Source organism: Thunnus maccoyii, chromosome 5 (assembly GCF_910596095.1).
Source record: "Thunnus maccoyii chromosome 5, fThuMac1.1, whole genome shotgun sequence".
NCBI classification, from domain to species: Eukaryota; Metazoa; Chordata; class Actinopteri; order Scombriformes; family Scombridae; genus Thunnus; species Thunnus maccoyii.
Genome location: NC_056537.1, coordinates 33,848,663 through 33,874,909, shown reverse-complemented (window position 1 = coordinate 33,874,909; position 26,247 = coordinate 33,848,663). Strand labels below are relative to the sequence as shown.

The following is a 26,247-nucleotide window of genomic DNA, read 5'->3' as shown; positions in this document are numbered from 1 at the left end:
GCAGTTGTGGCAGCAGCAAAAAAGCAGCCTATGCTATTGCTAATAGGCTGCTGATATAAACAGTAGTCCTATAGTAAGATATTAGTACGCTACTAGTGGTGGCAATATAGGCTATTAAGAGAGTATGGTAGTATTGTGGTGTTATTACTCCAGCGTCATGTCCCGCCCCCTCCAGTCACCTCCGCAGCCGCAGTCTCACCAGGTTGGAGCAGCGTTTGAGGAGGAGGACGAGTCATACTGGCTTCTCACACATCACATCCCACACTGGATATACCGGACTCCACCTGTCGCGAGCGCTGTGGTTTTTGTGTCCGTGTTGTAAGCGCGCGCTGACACAGGACTGCACGAGAAAAACACAGGCGCGAGACGAGGCTGTGTTTTTTTTTTTTTTGAGCGAGTGTCGTAGTAGTAAACAAAACATTAACAAAGACAGGTGAAAGGACCGCTTGTGCTCTCACCGCCTGCTCTGTGTGTTGCCTTGTTTTTGTTTTGTTTTGTTGTTTTTTTTTCCCGAGGACAACGGAGGAAACAACAACCATAATTCTGGTGGATGGTTTTATCCGCAGTGCCTCAGCCAACCAGCCAACCGGGGAGCAGAATGTCAAGACAGCAGCAGCACCGGACGCCGTTAAAACTCACCGACAACGTGGTGGAGGTCAAGAGCAAAGTGAGTGGTGGGCTAATGAGGTTGTTTGACAGGTAATTTTAGTGGTAATGAGAGGATACAGCGTCTGGTTTCTACCACCGGTCTGTCGGTGCGCTGACAACATCGACATAACCTTCTGTTGTCGTTCATAGAAGATACGTGATGTCTCTCCATTTCGCTCTCAAATAAACAAACCGACACGTACGTTTTATTGTCCGACGTTTGTAATTTAGAGAAATTCCTCTGTATATAGGTAAAAAAAAAAGACCGGAGTGCAGCTGATAGGCGGCCTGGGTGCGCCTACATCGGCTACTGTCAGCAGGCAGCCAGACCCCAGTCCATCGTCCCCTGCTCCGTTTGATTCCGCATTTATTCCGCCGCCGCCTTCCTCCGTGTTAAAACACCGATTCTGCTATTCCACCTCCGCAGGATTCCCCTCTCTCTGCTACTGTGTCTCTATTCCGTTTCATTCGACTACATGCCCCGTTGGACTGCGTCAGAACTGTACTTTTTGTTGAAGTGTCACTATTGTAGATCCGTGTTGACATGATAGCACTAAAGGCTACAGCAGGTGTTACGGTCATATTTACTTTAACTAACAACTCGGTTACTGTTCTTCAATACTGTTTTAAAGTAGGCTAATAGTAGCTACTTTATTTGAGTAACTGCATTTTAAATTATTTTTTCTAAATATTACCTGACGGCTGATATAGTTACTAGTAAGTTTGCATAATCAGATTTAACAAGCAAAATTCATCAGGTATGCTGTGCTGTTTGACTGTGATAGACTGTTGATTTCAAAGGAAGTTCAGTTTTCATATAAAATTAAGTTAACATGCACAAAGACGCTAAGGATAAAATGCACTTCATCGGAAATCTTGCCTCTGTCTGATTGTATTATCCTCAGTTATTATTCCTTGGAGTTCCATAGGGTCTCATTCAGAATATACAGTAAAGGCAAAGTGTTTCATGTGTCTTTTAACATAAGAACAGCTACAATACTTCAGGTCATTGCAATTTGCCATATCCAAGATGAAAAATAAAAGATGAAAGAGGCTCCTCATTTCAACTCACAATAGTAATTAAACAAACATACACTCATACAGTACTGCCACTATATTGTTAGTTATGTAAAGTGTGTAAAGCTACATTTACATTTAAGCTCTGTGCAGCTGCTGTATCTTAAACGAGAAAAAATTCAAATACGGGCATCCAGAGACAATCTGCATGCCTGGCATCATGGTTTATCAAGGCCTGCCATCTCATGAGCTGCCACCTGTAGTTAAACAACTGCCACCTGTGATGCTGTAATATACTAACTCACATACTCACAGGGATGCATAGTTTGAGGTATTATGACTGCAGTACTGTGCTGAAAGAGTTTTATATATATATATTTTTTTATTATTATTATTATTTTTAATAAACACACATAGGGGAATGGACAGTGAAGAGCAAGGGGCATTTATATTCGGCAGCATACTGAAACTGAAAGTGGCAATTGGGCCCCTGACCTCTAATCCTCGCTTGTCCTGTTCTAAACAGAGCACACTGTAGTTGTAATTACTGTTACTGTACAGCCGTTCTAAATTGATGTTGAGTCAATTCTCAGATATCACGCAGATGAAAAGAGAGATTTAAATGAGATAATGATGATTCAGCTCGTCACCTTTCAACGCTTAGATTACAATTTGAGGGCAAGGTTTTCAGGATTTGGAAGGGATTTTGTGATCAATACTCATCTCACTAAGCTCAGAATAATGAGAGCCAGTGTTACCAGGAACACACACACTCACGCACACACTTACTTTTTTTCTCTGACATTCTGTGTGTTATGGTCTCTCTCGAATGTTTGTCTAATGTGACCCGCTAACAATCTTCTGTGTCTGTCTCTCTCTCCCTCTCTCTCTTTCTCTCTCTGTCTCACGCTCTCTTTCTCTTTATTGTCAAATAATTCACTTGACCGTCCTAGTTCTTTATCAGAAACAGTATTAGCAAGATAGAATAGCCAATATACTGTAGTTAACATCAACGGGCAAATACAAACTGTGCTATAACCAGCTAGAAGGTCTTTTCACAAAAGTCTGGTCACGTACATAGGTGCTTTTCATCCACTGGGTAACAAACATGAACACAGGAAACAAAAAAATACTGCATTCCAAAGAGTTCATACTTACAGTATCAACAACACCAGCAGCTTATCTTTTTCCTTTTGTCCTCTGTTCCTATTCAAACCATATCTAGATGGTATGAAAACATATATTTAGCATGTTTACTAATATATAAAATAACATAAAACAAATGCAAAATTTAGATCATGTTGTCATTTAAAGCATCAAAAAACGTTACAAGGACATGATAAGAGACTGTAGTAAAGTGTGTTTGTATGTGTAGGTTTTATTGATAAAGGGAATAATAATAATTCTGAGGACGGTACCGTCTCAGTGTCTGCCTGTTGGCTTACATGTGAATCTTATCTTAGTACTTACTTTTAACTGTCCAACTACTGTCATCATTGTGTATAGTGTTTTATCCACATCATTGCTGGTTGCAAGTCAATTCTATTTAACAATATAATAATAATAAGGATACATGAAATAAGGCTGAACACAGTATCTACTGCCTGATCACATTATGGTCCACATGCACTAAATGTGCAGATGTGATGCACGTTCCCCAGAGACATACTGTGCATTTATCACACAAGTGCACCAGGCTTTAGGTTCGCATGTAATTTGTGGGAGTGTTTGTGAGATGCATCTCTCTCCTTATAGCATCTGCATTCAAAGTAGGATTGTGCATTAGGTGGACACTTACTGGTACTGGGGTTGAAAATAATTGGATGATGCGGGACAGAGTGAACTGAGCAGCCACACATTTCTCCGTTCTCTATTTGTCTGTTTAGCATCTTCAGGTTAGGCTAACCCATTGTTGCTGACTTCGGAGTTAACCCCCTTCACTTTTCCAGCCGTTGGGGAAACAACAGACATGACTTTTCTTGGTCTTGAGAAGCTGCAGCATTTATTAAGTGACATAATGTAGTCTGTACCGTACATTTATTGCCAAATTGAAAACTTACTGCTAACCTTTTCCTCTGCTGCATTCGTATTCACCATCACTTTTCTGCTCTCTCACTCAACTACTCACGCGTTATGCACACACATTACGCACTGTCCTATAAGGAGCTACGCTACCAAGAGTTTCCTAGGCAACAACACAGAGGTTAATTCACGTTTTGGTACAGCGCAACACTATTGATTTCTGAATGAATGGATATTTGGTGTTATTATTGCCATTAAAAAAAAAAAATCTGGCTTGGCGGGGGTTCTCGCTATACAATTATAGGGGAAACACTGGGAGAGTTAATTTTGTGCATCTCTAAATTCTGTCTCTGTAACTTAGGATTTTGTGCTGCTCTTCTCTTGTGCAGTACCTCATCCAAACTAATGGCATGTCTGGTCTGAAACTGGCATAAGTTGTCCTGCTGTCTGTCCTGCTCTGGCTATGAGCCCACATCCATAACAGCATTGTGTAGCTGCCATTTCCTTCACAAGTTTCTGAGGTGTTTCATTAGCTGGATTCATTCACCTTTTTCGAGTCTGCTTACACTGACACATCATATTAAATGCAGTCATTTCTGAAGGGTTATGACTTTAATTTGATTAGAAACTGTGATGGAAGGCAGAGCCTGTGCTGTTGTAGTTATGCTGTGTAACAGTCTGATTACTTGGACAAAAATATGATTTATTTACATGTAGTTATGCAGCAACTCATGCTGGCATATCACTGATTACAATTTTTCTGCTTGTGGTTCTGTGTATATTAAAATAACAATCTTGAAGATCTTTGTTTCATTCTCTATGGCGATGAGCAGTAATTGCAGGTGTGTTTTTGGACCTCACTTGACCTCACTCCTAGAGATCCAGTGATGCTTGTGTGACATCATGTTAGCAGAGACCCGAAAAAACAGTACACCACTTCACACAAAAGTGAGTTGAAGAGCGAGTCTGTTGTGTTAGCTCCGCCTACATTCTCTGGCGGACCAACCACTGCTGGGTGATGGAAAACGCGTCACTAACTGTGCACCTCCTTTGAATTTGAGAATGTCACCACTGACACCCAGTTTGTAAATAATACTGCAAATGCAAGGGCTTTCATCAGTGGGCCATAGGTTCAATCGCCATTGTGTTACTTTATTTGGTGATAGATAGTGACTTAACAGACATTTATTTAAATGAAAATCTTCGAGATTATTACTTTAATTTGAAATTGTTAATAGGAATTGATCAGCAGCCTATCATGTTGGTGATTCATCCTCAGATCAGGCCTAATTGGTGGATTTCTTAATTTGCTTTCCCATCAGGCATTGTTTTCATCATAATCCGAATTATAAAGATCGCAACTGTTCCATTATAGCATTAATAACGGCTCTATTTACATGCGTACAGTAATGCATATCAACACAGTGAGTTTAGGCAATAGTCCTGTTCAGCCATTTACATAATTATAGAAACCTGCCTTTCCTTGTAATAATCCACTTAACTAGTCTGTATAAATAACATAATAAGTATTTCCACCATTTTAATTACCAGTATGCATCTCCCCACCCAAAATAACATGCTCCCTGTTCTAGTACAATCAGACCTATTCATGCGCATATACTGTGTGATATACAGTAATAGAGTGGAGATGTAGGAGGCTACGTGATACGATCTGTGTTGCCTCGGTTTGCTCCAAACACCAAGACCTCGGCATCTCCCCATGAGAACGATTGACCAGGTGGATTCCAAACGCAGTGTGTGAGGAAGTGGAAGTGAGGCACATGAGCCGGCATCTAAGCTAGGCTAAAGGCTAACCCCAGTCGACCAGCTCTCCTGTCAGTCTTCCTCGCCAACGTCAGCTCCATCGACAATAAACTAGACTACCTTCTCCCAAAGGCTGTTGATGAAAGAAGGTTTTTAGATTCAACATGAACAGTCAGGAACAGGTCCAATTTGACCACAGTGTAAAAGGTCTGGCAACGGTGCACCTGTTCTAAATATTAACATATACAAAAGTGCAGAATTTCTGGTGTGCACATAAACATAGATATCAAACTTCTGCAAGATTTGGCTAATGAGGGGTGAAATAAATAAGTAGGGGTGAGCTGAGTAATTGGAAAATCTAAGGGTCCAGTATGGAGAGTATATCTCTCTTGCATCTTTCAGAACAAAGAAAATCTGATTTGAAAAGTCTACTGCAGGCTACTCCATGACGTGGTATTTTTAGTTTTGCATTCATGTAATGTGAGAACCTCAAACATTAAAGGCTTGAGAGTTGCCTGCTTAGGAGCAGTCTTTTACTAAAAGAAAGTACCTAGGGCTGTGCTACAGTTTTTTTCAGTATGGATTAATCTGTCAGTAATTTTCTCCATTAGCAGTGAAAGCAGTGAAAAATATTCATTACAATTCCCAAAAGCCAGTCTTCAATTAGCTTGCTTTGTCCAAAGCCCAAAAAATATTCAGTTTACTATCATATAAGACAATGAAAAACATCATCTGAGATGTCTTTAAAAAGACAAACTAGTTTTTGTTGGTCGACTAATTTCTTTATTAACTAATCGTTGGCTCTTAAGCTATGAAATCTACAGTCTCCTGCTCTTGATGCATGCAAGTTCTGTTTAGTAGGTGACACTTTTCAATGTCAGAGCTACACATAAATGCTTGAATGTATAACTCGACTGACAACAGAATTTCTGAGGCCAATACCAGTATTTGAGAGTTTTAAAAACCTGAGCATTGCATTAGTTCAGGCAGAGTACATTCTCACCCACCATATACCCCTGCATTTATCTGTGACAAGAGGAAATTTGTTTGAAATCTAAAAAATGTGGGCTGTGGTACAATTATACTTTAGGTCCTCATGTCATTGTATGTGTTATCAACAAATTGGATGTTGAATCCACCATAACAGCATCCACATTAGGTATGTGGCAAAGCTCATATATAGCACATCATATTTCCTCTTGGTTTTGTTTGTAGAAGTAATGGTTCACTGCAACGTACACATTGACTGAAAAAATTATAAACCTTGAAGCTTACTGCAATGAGTAAGGGATAGCTACACCTACACCTGGTGCTGATGGAAGACCTCATTGAGAGCAAAACATCAATCATCTTTTTAGCTACCAGTTATGGTGACCCAGGGTTTAGAGTGAAAAAAAAAGTGTTTGCAAATCTCTTCTCATCAGTAGGAATGTGAGGCTTGGCTCAGAGTGCCGCTAAGATTTCCTTGATGTTCTGAGTGAACACTTTGTTTGTAGTGTGTGTGGCATGCTTCTGTAAAACACTACAGTTTTCTTTTTAGTGAAAGAAAAACAAGCTGTTGCATAAGATGACGCATCAACTTGATATGCATGGCAATTTGCATGGTTATGACTGACTGACTATTCATAATAATCATGTCATTGACAGTGACAGGTACATGGTGATGTAGGTGACAGGCACTAAACCAGAGGAGATTACTAAAAACTGTTGGTGAGAGCCATTTCATTATTACATATGCATTACATGTGGCAGACGCTTGTCTAAAACACCTTCTTTTTCCCACACATACAGTACCAGTCAAAAGTTTGGACACACTTTCCCATTCACTCGAATGAGAATGTGTGTCCAAACTTCTGACTGGTACTGTACATATGATGGTTTGGGGTTCAGTGTCTTGCTCAAGGTAATTGAACATGTGGAATAGAGGAGTGGGGGTCTGAACCAGCATCCCTACACTCTTATTGTGCATGTTGCTTGTATCTATAGCAAAACCATTCAGTGTTGGATTTCTGCTCACAGAATGCTTCTCTGAGCCAGGATACATAATAAAATTGCCACTTTACACTAGTGTATATGTATTATGAACATTCATGTTTTTTAAAAGAATAATTCTCCTTAAGACTAAAACAAAAAATTACTTTTACAACTTTGAAGTCATTCCAGTGTTACCATATATGGACCAGTGCACTCTCTGTATCCAGCAGCCATGGTTAGGGATTTCTGAGTCTATCAGATAGTGTTACAGGAGTGTGATAGGAGACAGAAATGATGCTGTTACATGATATTACTATTATATTACTAATGTTATACAGTTGTATGTATCTGACACCTCTTTTGTCTTTGATGTTATGAGTGGCTGCAGCCAGACACACTTAAAATGGCTAAAATAACATTATATTTAAATTAAATTATAAACTGCAAACAGTGATAGTAGTCTGAGCTGTCAGTGTATTAAATTGCAAGTTGATCCTCTGCCATCCCCCACTGAGAAATATCCCATGGAAGACATCATATGATGTTTGTGTTCATTGTCCTGTTTACAGTTTGAGGCAGAATACCGTCGCTTCGCTCTGAAGAGGAACGGCCCGGGGGGCTTCCAGGAGTTCTACCGTCTCCTCCAAACCATCCATCACATCCCTGGTGTCGACGTGCTACTAGGATATGCCGATGACCACGGAGACCTCCTTCCAATTAACAATGACGACAACTTCCACAAAGCTGTGTCGTTAGCCAATCCGCTGCTCCGCATTATCATAACCAAGAAAGGTAAGACCTGGAGGGACAGACTGGCAGTTGCAACAGAGAGAACATTTATCAAAAAGCTGTCTGAACCCCTGCACATTTACTTTAACCCCTCATTGGAACTCATAGAACAGCTTGGGATGAAAACAGACATTTCTAAGTGCTCTACCTGTTGGCTGCCCCTCCTAGCTTTCAAGTGTTGCCTGCTGGTGTGTTTGTGTGTTTGTGTGTATTTGTGTGTGTGTGTGTGTGTGTGTGTATGTGTGTGTGTGTGTGTGTGTGTGTGCGTGCATGCGTACGTGTGTGTGTGTGTGTGTGTGTGGGGGGGAGAGAGACAGGGGCTGTGCACAGCTGCAGGGAAGGTCTTTGTTCTCCACATCAAACATATTTAATCGTCATACACAACACCACCTGATGATTCTTTGCCTGCCTGCTTTTTTAAACTGTTTCCTCCCCTGAGGTAGGCACTATGTTTTGAATATTTTCTGGGGTATGTCTGTTTCGTTAGACAGTGCAGTGTAGGTAGGCAAAGATAGATGGAACAGAGACACTGTAAGACATCACAAACCCATCACATCATTTTCCATATCTATATATATACATAAATCCTTATTCTTTTCAGTTCATTATTGATGGATACTGCAGTCGATCAAAAAAATTGCCTGTCAGCTTTGAAGTTTAGCTTGAATTTAGCCTCACTCAACAGTATGTCATGACGACAAGGATGGTTATTTTTTAAAAAGCGATCTTATATTGTTTTTTATTCAATATTTCAGTTTTTTCGTAGCCTTTAATAAACAGCAGGCCAAATGGTGTAGACGTTTTAGAAGTTGAAAAAGATGATATCAGAAGATTGTGTGTGAATTTTGTGGATATGGATAAAACCACATTTTCATTGGAGCTGTATGCTCATCAAGGTTTCAGTTTCTAATAACATGTGCTGTCATGGATGCCAGTTTGTGTATATGGAAAGTAAACTCCAGGAACACGCTTCAGTTTTTCATAAAGACTGGTGAAAGAAGCTCTGAAGAGATTTTGAGTTACAGAAGCTAGTTGAATAGAGGCTAGCATGGACGTGACGTCAGGACTTTGGCTCTCTATACAGTGATGAGTACATTTACATGAAAGATGCAGACATCCACTCACAATGGGGTCACAATGAATCTGGAGTTGTTCCATGGTTATGTTACCTAACCAATGTTGTCACCGTGGTAGCAACTTGCCTGTGATGGCACTCAAAGCGGCTATGCCCTTAATTATGCATAACTTAAAGCCTTAAAAAAATTTAAACGGGTGAGTTACATAAAAATTCACCCCTGTATAGTTGTCATAAACAGAGAAATTAGCTATAGAGACCAAAACCGTTTTTTGTACCAGGCTGTAAACATGTTTATCTCTGCTTTAAAGTTGGGCATTTGAACATGGAGGTCAATGGGGATTGACTTGCTTTTGGAGCCAGCCTCAAGTGGCCATTTGAGGAACTGCAGTTTTTGGCACTTCCTCATTGGCTTCATTTCTCAGTCTTAAGTGAGGTTGCCACTTGGCTGTGGCGCGTCTGGTGGGATAACAAGCATTGACTAGAGTTGCTGCGATCAGCTTCAGTGGCCATGGATGGAACGCGATGCGGATGCTTCCAGTGGGATCGAGTCGTTAGATGTCTTTGTGCAGATTGGACAAGGTGAAGTCATGTTGAGCTAGTGCAATCTGTCATTTACAGTGTGTCTGCACAATGAAGCCTAATAAGATAATAACATAACATAATAATAATAAACTAATAACATAACCTCATAAGTTCGGTGCATGTAGGGTTATGCTTATCATAGAATTTTGATTCTGTTTGGTCATCCTAAAAAACATAGCTACACAGTGATATACTTGTAGCTAATCCTACAGGTCAGTATTTCCCACAGCTCACACTGTCAGCCTATCACAACCAGGCTGTTCTTCTGTTTTGAGTAGAGCTGCAACGAGTATGCAAGTAATTGATTAATTTAGTAATTGATGTCGATCGACAGAAAATTATATTTTGATGATCGATTAATTGTTTCAGGGGTGGGTTTTTTTCAAGCAAAAATGCCAAATATTCACTGGTTTACTGATTCTTGATTCTTACTGATGATTTTCTGCTTTTCTCTTTCATATTAATAGTAAACAATTACACGCAATAAAGTAAGTGCAGATATACAGTACATACACACACCCAAACACTGCATACTATATATACACAATATATATATTATATATATTGTATATATACACAATAAGTAAAATAAATAAATACAAGATTAAATAAATAAATAAATTCATAAAAACTAGTGTTGTGCCCGTTCAAAATGTGCCTGTTCAGAACAGGCCGATTGCGTGTTATTTCTCAAGAACCGCATATGTACAGTTTGTATGTGTATATGTACAGTGAGACTTAACAGAGGTTGAACTGTAGAAGCAGTTTATTGCCTTACATTGGTTGATACTGCTGCCAATCAAAGGTGTCTGCGCTCCTGTTGGCTAGTTTTACGGCCTCCACTCCTGTTTTTTTCTCACTTTTTCTTCTCTCTCGGGCAGTTTAACTGAGCGAAGTGCGTGCCTTTCTAGCTTTTGCAAGTCATTAACACTACGGATGTAATGCCATTTTTTACCACAATGTGGGTTGTAAAGGCGCTGTCCATATTTCCACTTGTTGACTCCACGGGCAGAAGAAGAAGCAAATCAACGTTGTTTATGAGGTATTTGTATATATTTCTCAAGAACTGCTCATCCAAACAACTTCACATTCGACACTGCACTTCCTTGAGTCTCCAGTAATGCATCTGCCAGGTATGAAGTAGATCGGATGAATGGTTCTTGAGAAACACAAAGGACAAACATACAGACTGACAGACAGACAGACAGACAGAGATTCTTTGCTTTATAGTGAGATTAACTACCACCCAAAAAACCAACGAAAGGCCCCAAAGGCCAAATTTGATAATATATGGTAAGTTTATCTTCTATAACATGCCTTATTCTTTCAATGCGTAGTATGTCAGTAAATTAAGTCATCCAATTAACAACTGTTAGAACAACTTCTTTATTCCAGTTCAAAAGAAGCAGTTTCTTTGCTCTGCTTAAACAATAAGAAAGAAGTTGTGATTTATTCAATGTTGATATTGATTCAGATGTCCCCAGAGTTATTAGGAGTGGACCTCTGTCATATGTCTTTTAAATAATTTAGATGAAATCAGTCCAATAATTATGTAATTTTGAACAACTGACAAAACTATGTGTAAGATCTGCCTGTTCTATTGTACACTTATCACAGCTAGGTGGTGCATCAGAAAATATTTTATGTAGTTTTGTATTGTATTAGTACAGTCTGTGCACGATTTAAACTGAACCAGGCGATGTCTAGAGTTAATTAAATCTAAGTTAATCTTTTTTATACTTGGTTATTCTGATATTTTGACTCCTAACTCTTTTTGCCATTTGTTTTTTAATGCAGACATAGAAGGGTACATAAAACATTGTAAACATGTAAGAATTGAGTCAATGTCTTGCTGGAGTTTGCAAGTGGATTCAGACACCTTCCTAAAATAGTATCTGAGGCTTTTTCAAAATTAGAATTATGAGAGTATATATAATTCCAAAATTCTAAGAATCTAAAGAAGTGACTATACGGAAGCCTGAATTTCTGTTGTAGCTGATCAAATGAGGCAAACGTTCAATCTAAATATAAATCTACAGCAACACCTCTAACTAGTTTTGTAACTCATGAAACAATGGACGAGATGGGCTGTGTGTGTCCTACAAGAGACTAAAGGAAGCTTTCTGAATGCCTTAGATTTTGATTAAATCTAAAGTTTCTTTCAGTATATGCATCTGTGTATCACAACCAAAATAAAGGTTTGGCTCTAAGAAGTGTTGTCTTTTACTCATGTTAGCTGGCTGATTACAACAGTAACAGGGACACAGCATACGCAGATGTACCTAAAAGAGGGTGATGGAGTGATTGCAGTACATACTGATGACATACTTAAGTTCAAAATCAGAATGCTGTTGTTTTGGGCATGACAGGGTATGATGAGGGACAATGCAGCACAGATGAACCAAACCAAATTCAGAGTAATTACCACTGTCCAGCCTTAAAGATATATGATTATTATGCTTTTTTGGCCAAATCATATTGTCTCCTCGTGATCCAGTAGCAAATAGTTTGTGGCCCAGGAGTTGGGGACCACTAAATTAATTTACCGAATCAATCAAAGAAGGTCAAGTTTATATATTAGTTAATGAGTGGAGAAATGTCTGGATAGTCGAAGTTTGACTATTTTACTGCTAGAAAGTCATGTTTACTGGATCTATATTTTACCACTGGGAAATGGTGTGAGTTGGTGCAAAGATTTAATGAAGAATTTATATCTAGCAGAATCACTAATGAGTCCTGTGGCACATGAGGGATGTGTCTGTTGGCTGGGATAAAACAAATAAACTTCTCTTCCTACCTCTGTTCTGTGTACATCCGTCCATCTCCATGTTTAATTCTTCCATCATGGATTATGTGGCTGATTATTGTGTACTACACTGCTGCTTTGTTGCGTCCCAGTGCACCTACTCTTGCTGTGTCTCTATGTCTTGCATAATTCATGATGTAATGATGCTAATCTGCTGTTTAGCAGGCTGCTATTGTTGTCCAGAATCACAGACAGCTGCTAGTTTAATCAGATTAACTCAGTGGTCTGGGAGAGAGAAGGAGAGGGAGAGCGCAGTGGATGGAAGATGTGTAAGACAGATAGAATGAAGAGAGAGGAAGCTAGAGGAAATCAATTTATGCACTTTAGTTCCAACATCCAGTTTAGTAGACCATTCATCTTACTGATCTCGCTCAACAGACAATGCATTGCGAAATGTTTCAGAAGTCTATCAAATTCAACGCAATAAAATCTTAAACACACACACATGTTGCATTAGGAATAATGCCGTAATATAATCTCCATTGTGCTGCAGGAGCTAGCCTGCACCTCATTAGTAAGGATTAGGCTGTGAGTTAGGCAACTAAAAATCTACTCACCAAATCACTTTATCTTTCATCCCTGAGGTATAATCCTGTTTATACACCACATCCACGTGAATAGAGAGAGTCATTCAGCTGAAGCCTCTACTAGAATTCATACAACAGTGTGTTCTCTCATGGTGTTTGGGGTTCAGGCAACATGAACAGATCGAATGAATTTCTCTACAATTTATAGTAGTCTTTGCAACATTATAGTGGCTCTGTTATAATATTGCTCTGTATTAGGACTTTGAAGTGTGTTAAGTGTATGTGCAGATCTGTGAGGTTGTAAAAGCTCCCTGACTGCTTCAAAACATCATTAAGCTCTGTGCTTCTATGTCAAGGCAAATGGGAGTTCATTTTGTTACTGAAACAGCAGATTCTCCCTCTCCATGTGTGCCCTTCTCTCTCTCTGTCCTTCTTAAATTCATATTACTTTCCTGCATTCTGTGTGACCTTTACTATGGGTTGTTGTTGTGTGTTTGCAGACGAGACTGTATGTGTGTGTTTGTGTGTGTGTAGTGAGATAGAGAGCGAGTGAAAGAGTGATAGCAGCCCATCTGGTGTTGTAAACCATTAGCCACTGAGTGGGATTATCTTACTCTAAAAGACTTCATCAATCATATCAGCTGTGTGTGTGTGTGTGTGTGTGTGTGTGTGTGCGTATTTGATGTGCACAATGTAAAAGGTCTGAAAGGATTACATAGAGGAGGTCGATGTGTAATATGTGAATTACGTCCATCTGCATCAGTACGGCAGTAGTAGCTCTGGTAACAATCTCATCCTGTATTAGTAGCGCTGTGGTAGCTATGGTAACAGTTCTACAGGAGTACTACAGTTGTAGTCGTGGTAACAGTCCCATATAGGTATCACAGTGGCATGGTTACAGCTCTGCATGAACAGTGGTCACTGTGGTGTCAATCAAATATTAGTAATACAGTGGTAGTCATGGTAACAGTTGAGCAGAGGAACTACAGTGGTCATTGTGGTGTCAGTCACATAGTAATACAGTGGTAGTCATGGTAACAATTTAGTAGGGGAACTAATTAGTTTCATACTAGAAATGCAAGGTACAACAGCACCCCAAATATTAATTTGAAAACAGATAGTACTTGTTGTTATTATTACATGATGCAACTTTTTTCCTGACTCTGTGAGGCAAAAGTAGCTCACATAAATTACAGCTGAAAGAATGAAGTACAGTGGTAGTAAACAATAAAATATTGTTTTTCTTGCTGATGTCAACTTAATGATGATTTATGTACAACTGTCCTGGATCTCCCCTAGTCTGTTTGCAATGAATGGGTAAGGGTAAAGATGAATTTGCATACTCAAAACAAATAGGTGAAATAATCCATGGTAGGTGAGCCTATGGCAGATTAATTTTGCATCCTATTGGGGAAAGAGACTATAGGCTTTGTGATAAAAGAATCACTATACCAATACCAATATTACCCTAAAGCTTGTTTGTGTGTGTCTGTGCGTGTGCATGTGTGTGTGTGTGTGTGTGTGTGTGTGTGTGTGTGTGTGTGTGCGTGTGTGTGTGTGTGTGTGTGTGTGTGTGTGTGTGTGTGTGTGTGTACGACAGACATACTAAGGGAAAAAGAGTGAGTGAAGGAAATGAAAGATTGAGAAAGAGAGATTGGGAAAGAGCAGGCAGAGGGAGAGAAGGAAGAAGAGAGGATAGATGAAGAGAAAGGGGGGTTTATCTTCTTCCTGCCAGAGGGTGCCACAGAAATGACTTTCCAGAAATAACACCAACACACAGACATACACAAATAAACACACAGAATGGTGCCACAGTTGCTGGCATGCTTGTGTCTGTAAATGTGTATAGGAATGTATTTATATAATGTTCCAGCTGTCAGTGGCAAAGCTCCATGAGCCCTCTGACTGAAATCACTGAGTTATGGATGGAGAGCCGGCTATAGACGACTGAAAATATCAGTGTAGAACATGACGAGAGGAGGAGGAGATCAAATATTTATACACAAGCAGTGACATGCACGGATGGAGGAAGGAGAGAGGAAGACAGAGAGAATGAGAGAGCTGGAGAGATAGAGGTTTTCTCTCTGCAGTTCATTTAGTCAGTCTTCTGTCTTGAATCCCTGCCATGGCAGCAAATCATCAAATGAGCTGAAATGAGTCAAACTAGAATGAACTGATACAGTCAGACTTATAACAGAAGGAAGACAGTTAATGTTTGTGGTGCTTTGGCACTGCTGGCACAGAAAATGCACCATGGCTGACAGGCAAACTGGAAAGAGGAAAAGAATAGAGACCATCTCAGTAAATATCACGGTTTCACGGTATCATGGCATACCGTATTTCACAATTATTATTATTATTATTATTATCAGTTGCAGTGACCCTTAAAGGAATGAAAACATAAATTTTCTTTTGGTTGAACAAACACTTTATTATAGTTGAAACATTTTTTTAACGTTAGGATGTGTAAAAACTTGGTTTGCGCGTTAGCACCAGTGATAGAGGAAGTATTCACATCCTTTGCTTAAGTAAAAACACTAATACCACACTGTAAAAGTACTCTGTTACAAGTACAAGAAAATCTGAAGTAAAAGTATGTGAGCATTATCATGGAAATGTACTTAAAGTATTAAAAGTAAAAGTACGCAATGCAGAAAAATGTCCCCTGTGCTAAAATATGTAATATCATTAGATTATTATTACTCATGCATTGATGTAAAAGCAGGATTTTACTGTTGTAGTTGGTTGAGGTGGAGCTCTTTTGAACTATTTTGTATCCAACTGCAACTAATGATTATTTTCATTATGGTTTAATCTGCTGATTATTTTCTCCATTAATCGATTGTTTGGTTTCTCAAAATAGTGAGAAATGCTGTCAGAAGTGCTCTAAACGATTATCAAAATAGTTGCTAATTTACTGTAGGTGTGTGACAGCAAAGCCAGACTGATCTCGTCTGTACCTTTAACTCTCACACACACTCACTTATGTCAGCCCCCTTTATGGGGTCAGATCAGGGTCAGCGTGTGTCTGTTTGTAAGTCAGAGTTTACCAAACAGACAGACAATGCAGATGTAGCCGGGAGCCCGGATGTGGAAAATTATTTCAGTAGCACATTTTATGATTGATGTTCAAACATTCACATCTTTTTTCGTTAGGGTTTAAGGTTATAAACAGGACACTTACTTTGATTTGCACAGAGGGAATTTTTCCCTCCTTTGGCAGCCACTTTGCTTCCACATATTTTACAAATTGGCTTGTTTTTGCAATATCCAAAATATTCCTCTACTGCTGATTTCAACTTCTTTTGGGGGGATGGAGATTGGCGGCATCAGTCTCGCTTCTCTCTGCCATTTTCTCCACTGCATTTGTGTCTGTGGCGCCAGTTGCCGAGTCTGACAGGCAGTCGAGGAGGAAAGGAGATGCGCAGGCACAGGTGAGATTCTCCGTTCGGTTGTTTTTTTGTTTGTTTGTTTGTGTTTTTACAAAACTGGTAAAAGGCAAATGTACGTGGTATGATAACCATCAATTTTCATACCATGGTATACCGCGAAACCGGGATACCGCTGGAACCCTAGTGTATAATCACCTGAAAATAAGAATCGTTGTGTTTTTGATAGAATGGGCCTGTTATATCTACATATGGAGCAGGTCCTCTTCCATGGAGCCCACCATGTTGCACCACCATGTTTCTACAGTAGCCCAGAATGGACAAAGGAAATACTGCCTCTTGAGAGGGCCTTTCACAGCCACCATAAGTTCTCCTACACGCACATTACTGCCACCCTTAGACCATTGGGATAATGTGAAACCATTGGCAGGACTGTGCATCACATTACCTGTGTGCACATGTGCAACCCTGTGAATGTGCATGACCCTCTCGTAAAACAACTGCTCCATAGCAATACTAGAGGTCAGAAAGCTCACACTGTACTTTTAATCGTGTACATTCTATATTTACATAATAATCCATTCCACATGAGTTGGCTGGCTTAATTGGTAAAACTTATAGCACAATCCAACAATTCAGTGCAAAATTCTGTACATTCTTATATTTTTCTCTCAAACTATGCAATAACAGTCGAAAAGTGCTTATTGTATTTAACATAAAATAAATAATGAACAGTTTCAAATATGTTTGTAGGGAGTGTCTCTGCATCTGTAAATACTCCCAGGGAGTAATAATTCAAATAACAATACTGTTGATAATTCTGTGTCACAAACCAGACGTTTTATTAACCAGTGGCAGTATCTCCACTTTTGTCGTGCATTCCAGTGAGCTCTGTTGGTCGTGTTTGAGGGTGGGAAGGGTTCTTGCTGCTGTATTAGCAATAATAAAACATGTTTGGGTTTTTTGTAATGATTTCATCAATGACAGTCTCATCATCGAACAGTTATTTTGACTTTAGTTGAGTCCAAACACAGAAAGAAAGAGATGAAGAGACAGAGAATAAACTCCAAAAGGCAGCTCTTCAAACTTTTTTTTCTTAGTGCAAAGCCCACAGGGAAGTTATTGAAGGGTCAAATTACCATATTTCTCCTCCTACAGCAGTCACTAAGACAGGTCTCTGTCAGCTGGCAGCTTTATCGGTGGTTCATACAGACTGGAGCTGCTATAGGAGAATCTAAAACCTCTCTGTTCTGGTCTGAAGAGAAGAGAGGAAGGTGAATGCCAGAGATGCATCAAGTTGTCTTAGTACCTGTTTTATAGACAGGTTGTCGGTGGTGATCACCTCCCAGTGTAGAATTAAAGGGAAACTTTGGGATTTTTCAACCTGGACCCTGTTTCTACCCTATTTTCCCATAATTTTGTGTCTAAGGGACTAATGGGGACAACAATTTTTGAAATTGGTCGAGTATTGAGTGAGAGCGCTTCAGCCAGCAGCCACGAAACAGGCTACAATATAATCCTTTGGGGCAATAGTGCACTGTCAATGTACGTCCACTAAAAGTGCTTGTTTTTGTCACTGACAGGCTCAGATTGTTATTATAAGTGTCTGACAACATTATGAAAAGACCATACGGAGAAATAAACGTTTTTCTTTACCTTTTGCTTTATCCAGTCTGTTTATTATTGTGTCTAACCGAGTCTCGCTCAAGGAGAAGTCTTGTTCTGAAATCTCATGAGTTGACTTGTTGCAAGAAAAACAAATAAGCACTTTTAGTGGACCTACAGTGATGGGGCACTATTGCCCCAAAGGATTACATTGCAGCTCATTGTGCAGCTGCCAGTCAAATCAAAAACTGTTAGAAGAATCGTGATAAAGTTAACACTGTCAAGGATAAAAGTAAGCTCATTCCTTGACCAAAATCATTAAGGAAATTTTGACTGTGACATTTTGGTCCTATGAATTTCATGGATAATTGCAAAACTGAAGAGCGGAGGCTTTATTAAAGGAGAAGCGTGTTATTGTATGTTTCAACTGAGGTTGTAAGTAGGTGTTAAGGGTTAATACCACACCCTCACAGCATGCACTGTGCTCTTTGTTTCATGTCATGCCCTGTCTGTCTCTCCCCGCTGTACACAAGCCCATTGTAGACCTGCACCGGACTCAGCCATATGGCAGCCCCTTGGGCTCCAGATGGTGGGCACTACAGAGTGAGGTCATTGTTACACATGCACGCGCACACACACACACACACACACACACACACACACACACACACACACACACACACACAAGCTTATGACAGCTGCAGATCAGACACATAATGCTTTTGGGACAGATATGGGACAGAGACACTCCCACAAACACACACATAGACAGATTAATATCATATTTACAGATTTATTACCTGTTAGTCTGTCATCATTGTTTCAATCAGTCAGTGAATCATTCACTCAGCTGCTGCTAGTCAGCCACTCACATTTGTAGTCATGTCATGGAGTGAAATGACGTGTTATCATTCTTTTTAGAATTTGTATATAATTTCTGTTTTTATTTTTTACCCTTCAGTTTGTTCTGATTTAATTGATGATAATCTAGGTGTTTGGATAATATATCCAATAGATAAATGAGTGTAGTAGGTGTGGGTATCACCAGTATAATGAATGGATAGATAGGTGATGTAGATATTTATTAGTTTTTAATGGAATAATGATGTTTCCGAGCCACCTAGACTCACAATTTTATTGTGTTTATAGTATTTTGCCTTTAATATATAGGGTATAGTAGATGAGCAGACAGGAATGGAGAGTGAGAGTGGGGGGTTATACTGTATGCAACAAAGGTCCTCAGCCGGAACTGAGGGACACTGTGATGCATCCTTAATATTTACATCAAAGACAACAATAGAAATACTGTACATCTTCGTTCTCATACTGTCAACTAACTAATAATAACCTATAGTGGCTCATTAGTTTTTTTTAAAAAAACAAAACTTACTTTTTACAGTAATTTCCGGCCCTGGTCAGTCTTACTGTAAGTCATACAACTAACAAACTAGTCAATGAACCAGTCAGTCAGCGTATCATCCAGGCAGTAGTTTATAGTTGGTCATTTATTTATTATTACCAGGGTCTGCCAGGGAAGACTGGCCCTCAATGAACCAAGCCCCCACAGTTCAAACATAACATTTCATGATGTTTTTTTTTCATATTCTTTGGCAGTATACATATCAGTTTATGAAATAGTGATCTTCATTGACATGAAAATTAAATATTTATAGACTTTTTTGCGGTTTCAATGTGTAAATATACACGAGAATATGGCAACACATACATGCAGAAACACAGAGCTCCTCATATTTGTGTCTTTCTGAGGACCATTCACTATTAGCATTCCTTCCCTACCCCCTAACCTCCAACTATACCTTTATAACTTAAACCCTTACCATAACCTCATTGTAAACTCAACACCTAATTCTAAAAACAGCTCCAGCAAGAATGACTTCACTTCAAAAACACGTCTTCACTGAAGGTCAAAATCAGATTGGTTCCCACAAAGATGGAATTACAGAGATACACAAACGCACATAGAATCTGACCTAATTGCATTTTTCTCTATAAACATACAGTGTCAGGGTTTACACAAAAAACACATAGTCCAGTATATGTTGGCAGACTGAAGGCCATGTCAAACATATCCTCAACCTTCGATCCATGATTGACTTAATTATACTCATTTTACAGTCTGGATTCTGGATGGTTTAACATAATTAATACCATTTTGGAATCACGTTCATTTTATTCAGTTAACCATTGTGGTATTTAAAACAATACTCCCTACAACACAAAATAAAATGTTTAACGTCGTTACTTTTAAGCATAAAAGTGAGAGCCTATCAACATTAAAAAGGCGTTGTAACAGTTTACGGAAAATTTGGGCTTTTGAGTATTCCTTTGTTTTGATAATGCCCAGATAAATATTCCATGATTAGAGCAGAAATTTAGGAACATGAGAGGTTAACAATACTGTAGGATTTACATGGGATTAAAATGTTAATCAGATTTTGGGTGTATCACTGCATTAAAGGAAAGGGTTGGCCTCATATTTTGGGAAAGGAGAAAGCCTACAATATCGTTCTATCAACCTACTCTGTGTGTGTGTGTGTGTGTGTGTGTGTGTGTGTGTGTGTGTGTGTAAAGGAGGCTTAGCAGTGTGTGTGTGCCTTCAGGCTTTCGTCTGGCCCTTTCTGCTGAGGTTCTGTCTCCTCTGTCTGCCCTGTCAGGAAATACATACACACACATGCCAAATGTGTATGCGCGTGCATGCATGTGATGTGTGTGTGTGTGTGTGTGTGTGTGTGTGTGTGTGTATGTCACATTATTGTGTGTACTTTTACCATTAATATTGCTCTCCGTTGGTCGATACTGCTTCTCAGAGAGTGACGTCATGCACACACACATGCTGTGAAGGAAACAGTGTGTGTGACAGAGGGAGGAATGCTGTAAGAGGAATGTAGCAGGTCAGGTATTTGTCTCCAGCAGAGAGGCTGCCTTTACTTTGTTTGCTATTCTTCTTTCCCAACTAAAAAAAGTAGGTATGAGTCTTGGTAATTAATATGTGTGTGAATGTGTGACATGCTTCTTTGACATGCCTCTCATCGCTCTTTGTCACCAGATCCTTAGTGTGTCTATGCTCTGAGGCAGCATTACTGCCATGTCTGAGTGACTTTAAGGTTTACAGCAGTGGCGACTGGTGACCGCGGGGGGGAGGGGGGGGACAATAAAAGCTTCGTGAGCAAAAAGCCAATAAGAGTTATTTAATCCACGCAAAATATGGACAGACGACAAGACAGGGGGGGCTTTTAAATCACAATGGTAGAGGCTCAGTGGTCGATGACTGTCAGCAATTGGCGATGGCCAATGGCATTGCCCATTGGCAGGATCCTACCTTCCACTTAAGAGTACTGCACCGATTAGCATTCCTATAACATTTTCGCTCCTACATTACCCACAATGCAACTCGGCTGCTGACAGTTTGGTCAGATGCTGCAATCCATTGCAAGTCGAAAGTCGATAGTTCCGAGTCAGTCAGTATTCCTGACTTCCAGTCATATGCATCCCAGTGCATCTGCTCATGAAAACATGGACGCCCGCAGCAAACTGATGTTAGGAAGGCCATGTATGTGCAGGGTTTCATTCCAACCCAACACTACAGCAGCTGATTTAATAGATCAGCACATCTGAGACAGGAAGCAGCAAGAGACAGGAGGAGTAGGCTAGTACCGCATGCTCGCAAAGACTTCTATCAAGCACAGATCAACTGAATGGAAATGGAAATGGCAACTACAAAGTTGTTAAAGCATATTTCAAAACACGAACACTACATAAAGTAAAAAAGGATGAAAAGGTAATTCTGTTCACTGTGTGCACTGCCGTATTGCTGTGACATCAGGTGTGTTTCTGTTGGCGAATTCGGGTAGATGGATCTTGCCCGATTTTCCGACTTTGAATTCTGACTTGAACGACTACCATTTCACTTTTCCGTGTCGGAGGTTGTTTTTTCCGAGTTCCATGTACAATGAGTTGCAGCAAGAGATCTGGGTGTGTTATGCTAGTAGGGGCTAATGTATCCTGGAGCCGTTAGCCACAAGTAGAGATGAGGAGCAGGCTACTTCTTTCTAAGTGCACACAGATTTATTGAAATTAGAGTTATGAATATGATAAAAATCTGGAATTAATTCAAATTTGATAAGCAGATTCAATACTGAAATTAGATTCACTAAGTGAATTCAATAATTGATTCAGATTGGATAAAATGCTATCTAACCCAAACTCCAAAATTGCAAAGCCTCACAAAAATGATCAGTCTATAGGCTGTTTGAAAAGGGATGCATTAATGCAACACAGTACATTCCTGTCCATTCCTTTGTTAGGTCCCAAGTTTATCCTATGTTTCCAATTCTTAAGTAATCAGTTAAATCAGATGGCCGGTAAATGTATGTATAACACTAAAAAAAGGCATGAAGTCATGTTACTTCTCAAAAACAATTACTGTGCCCATGAGTGTTTTTCTGTGCCCCTGCATCTTTTAACTTAGCAGCACAAAATAAAGCTTAGTGCACAACAGTCAATAAAATAAAATGTATAATGGCCTTTGATTAGCATAATTGAAGTTGGTAGGTGTGTTGTCTGCTCAGTAAAAATTGTCTGTTTTGATGTGTAACCATGTCAGTCTAGCCAGTTAAACATTATAATTAGTTAATAGAGGTTTACAAGATGTGTGTAATGACTTGTAAGTCATATCCCCTTCAGCATTTTAGAATGTTGTTGTACAGGTACTATTAGAATGTAGTTTTGCTAGTCACATTGCTGGCATAGTTTTGAACCCTCTATTAGCTTGTGCAAGACAGACTGCTGAAGTGCCAGAGCAAGACTCTTCCATTTAGGCATTTCCCTTGTCTCCTATGAAGACCCTGCAGTTTAAGTCTTGAGGAAGGGATTGGAGAGTGAAAGGAGTCAGGTGGGGGGTGGATGCGCTGAGCAAATCTCGGGAGAGACTCAGCAGCCACAGCCGTTGAAGCTAACCCCCCCCCCACTTTTCCACCAGATGGGGAAACAACAGACAAGACTTTTCTTGGTCTTGCAGAAGCTGCAGCATTTATTAACTGACACACTGTAGTCTATACTGTACATCTACTACCAGATTGACAACTTACTGCTAACCTTTTCCTCTGCTCCACTCGCATTCATGTCACTTTTCTGCTACTTGTACTCACTCAACCACTCATCCGCTACACACACATATTACGCACTGTCCGATTCCTTAAAAGGAGCTACGCTACCAAGAGTTTCCTAGGCAACGACACAGAGGTTAACTCATATTTTGGAACAGCGCTGCACAGAGGCTGCCAAACGCTATTGATTTCCGAATGAATGGATATTTGGCGGGTTTTTTGACATTAAAAAATTTTTTTGGCCTGGCAGGGGTTCAGGGTTAATTTACAATTATAGGGCAAACATTGATATAATACTTAATTCAAATACATTGTACCTTGGACAACTTTTTTAGGCTCACAAATCTTTTCTTGCTTTAATCCCTGATCCTGTTTGCGTTTCCACTGCATTTGAGGAACCAGGTATATCATGCAAATTAGACCCATGAGGAATTAAAAAATGATGACAGCATTTAGAGATGCAGTATGAAGACATGAGGAAACAACAACACAGATTTGTCCTGTCCTGTTCTTTGTATTTATTGTTGAATGAGCTGGATGTAATAAATAAATTAAAAGGAGAAATGCAGAGGATGAAACTGAAAAATGAAACTAAGAGGATCTGTCTCCACAGTAAATTCTGTTGAGTGTTTGATGGTTATTTATTTTGGCTTTATAACGTAAGTGACATAAAACAATCAGAAAATAATGTTTTATTTCTCTCATTCACTGCTTTGTCTCAGCGTGTAGTCTGTCTGCCAGGAACGCTGTCATTAATTTGACTTTTTATCCAGTTTGAAGCCACATATTTATGACATACTTTTTAGATCTTGGTTGTTTTAACTGTATCTTTTAACTAGATGAAGGAGTTTAATCATAGGATGGCTGGATATTAAAATATCAGTGAAGCAATCTATGCGAATGTGAGCTCTCTTTTAAAATGAGTTGGGAAGCCAACAACAAAGCTTAACTTAAAAGTAAAGAGTACTTTAACGTTCACAAACAAAGAGAAACTTCCTCCCCTCGTCCTAAATTGATACGAGAGTACTTCATCCCCAAAGTTCCTGTACTTTTGGAAATTAACCCCCCCATACAAACAGAGCGGGGACTTTTTGGGGAGGTAAAACAATTTCCCTGCAACTTAGTTTAGACCCTGGTTTCTCCGTTGGAATAGAGGAACTGAGTTCCTCAAAAGGTTCTCAGTGCCTGGGGAAAGTTCTTGTGGAGGAAACACAGCTTGTATGTATTTCAATCATTGAATGATTATGTAATATGTGGGTGTTAAGTTTTTGAATAAACATTCTTTGTTCTGCATTGTTAGGTAGAATACATTTTAAATTTTTATCTCACATTTTAGGGCTGCAACTAACAATAATTTCCATTATCATTATAATTTAATCTGCTAATTATTTCTCTTAATCAGACTTGTTTTGTCTGACTGACAGTTAAAAATCCAGAAAGAAATTCACTTTGATGTAAAACAATGATGTAAAAACTGTAAGAAGCAGCAAATCACCAAATTTGAGAAGCTGGAACCAGCAAATATTTTTGTTTATCAAAAAAATTGTTTGCAATTCATTTTCTGTTGATTGACCAATCGATTAGTAAACTAATTGCATCAGCTCTGTCACGCTGATACATAAATTGTAAACATAATGAATCTATGTTTTGAACACTGCAGGTTGTTTTATTTGTAGATTTTGCATTTCCATATATATTTTGTTTGACCAACTTCTCCTGCTGTCTGTCTAAACAGTAATGGACCAGTTCAGTCTCTCTTTGGGGAAGCAAATAAAAGTCTAACTAACCTTTACTGACTGACAGTAATATGTCAGTCTGTGTCATTAAAAGTCTAAATGAACACTGACTCACATGAAGGGACAACAGCTCCTTCATTTGCTGAAAGTAAGCATTGTGCACTCTTGGTCACACCCCAATCATGATGTCACAGCATGTGTTTTCCACAGACAGGATATATTCAAATAATTTGCAAAGGCTGACAGGGAGGCTAAAAGGTCTACAACAAGCTGGTCGGGTTACTTTTGCTTAGGAATTGTTGCAACACAGAAAACAACAGCAGAGACAGACAGATGCTTGAAAACATTGTGGGTGATACTGCTCCTTAAAAAAACTTGACCTCACTATATTGCTAGTATTCTTGTCAGATAGCTTCAGAAACCAGTTACAATGTATGTATATTTGGTTCACATCAGCAACATTAAGTAATGTGTTGTTCATTCATGAGCCTCTAGAACAGCTTCAAGTCTCCTTGTCATAGATTCTCCATGTGTGTGGAACTCTACTGGAGGGATGAACAGCATTTTTCCCAAACATATTCCCTCATCTGCTGTTTAGATGATGGTGGTGGAGAGTGCTTGTTCCAAAATCTTCCATAAGTGTTCAGTTGGGTTGAGAGCTGGTGACTGAAGATCACAGCATATGATTCATATAATTTTCATTCACATCAAACATCAGGGAGACCTGTGAGCTGTATGGAAGCATCTGCATTCTTAATGTTTCTACACTCTTTTATATAAGTTTATTCTTTCATTTGTCACCTATCAATACCTCAGATTTAGATTCACACTAGTTTACATTGAAACTAAATGCAGCTGTAATGTAAGGCTATGATAGAATCCGGTTAAGAATGGTGTGCAGCAATTCTGTTGTTACAGCCAGATAGAAACAGAAATCAGATATGTTGCTAACATTGCCAACATTCAAAAGAAAAACAAAAACAGTCTGACAGACAGCTTCAGGAAGTTGCTGTCAAACCAAGAGTATGATTGAAGACTTGTCCTCCAGTTATGTGACATGACTGGGCATGGCACATGGCCTCCAGAGGAAGGGAAATTTGTTTTGATTATGCGGTTTACACCAGTCAAAATGCACACTCACTGTGTCTATAATGGTGCTTTCAGCAAATAATTATCAAACTGCA

General features: G+C 39.3%; 1 protein-coding gene across 1 annotated transcript in view; it reads left to right on the top strand.

The window, feature by feature from the left end:
- Positions 1-222: 222 nt before the first annotated feature.
- Positions 223-26,247, top strand: part of pard6a (par-6 family cell polarity regulator alpha) — a 41,490-nt gene continuing 15,465 nt past the window's right edge. The window contains exons 1-2 of the mRNA XM_042412356.1: positions 223-667; positions 7,995-8,217. Of these exons, the coding sequence (XP_042268290.1) occupies positions 551-667; positions 7,995-8,217 (340 nt within the window). The 5' untranslated portion in view covers positions 223-550. The remainder of the gene's footprint in view (positions 668-7,994; positions 8,218-26,247) is intronic.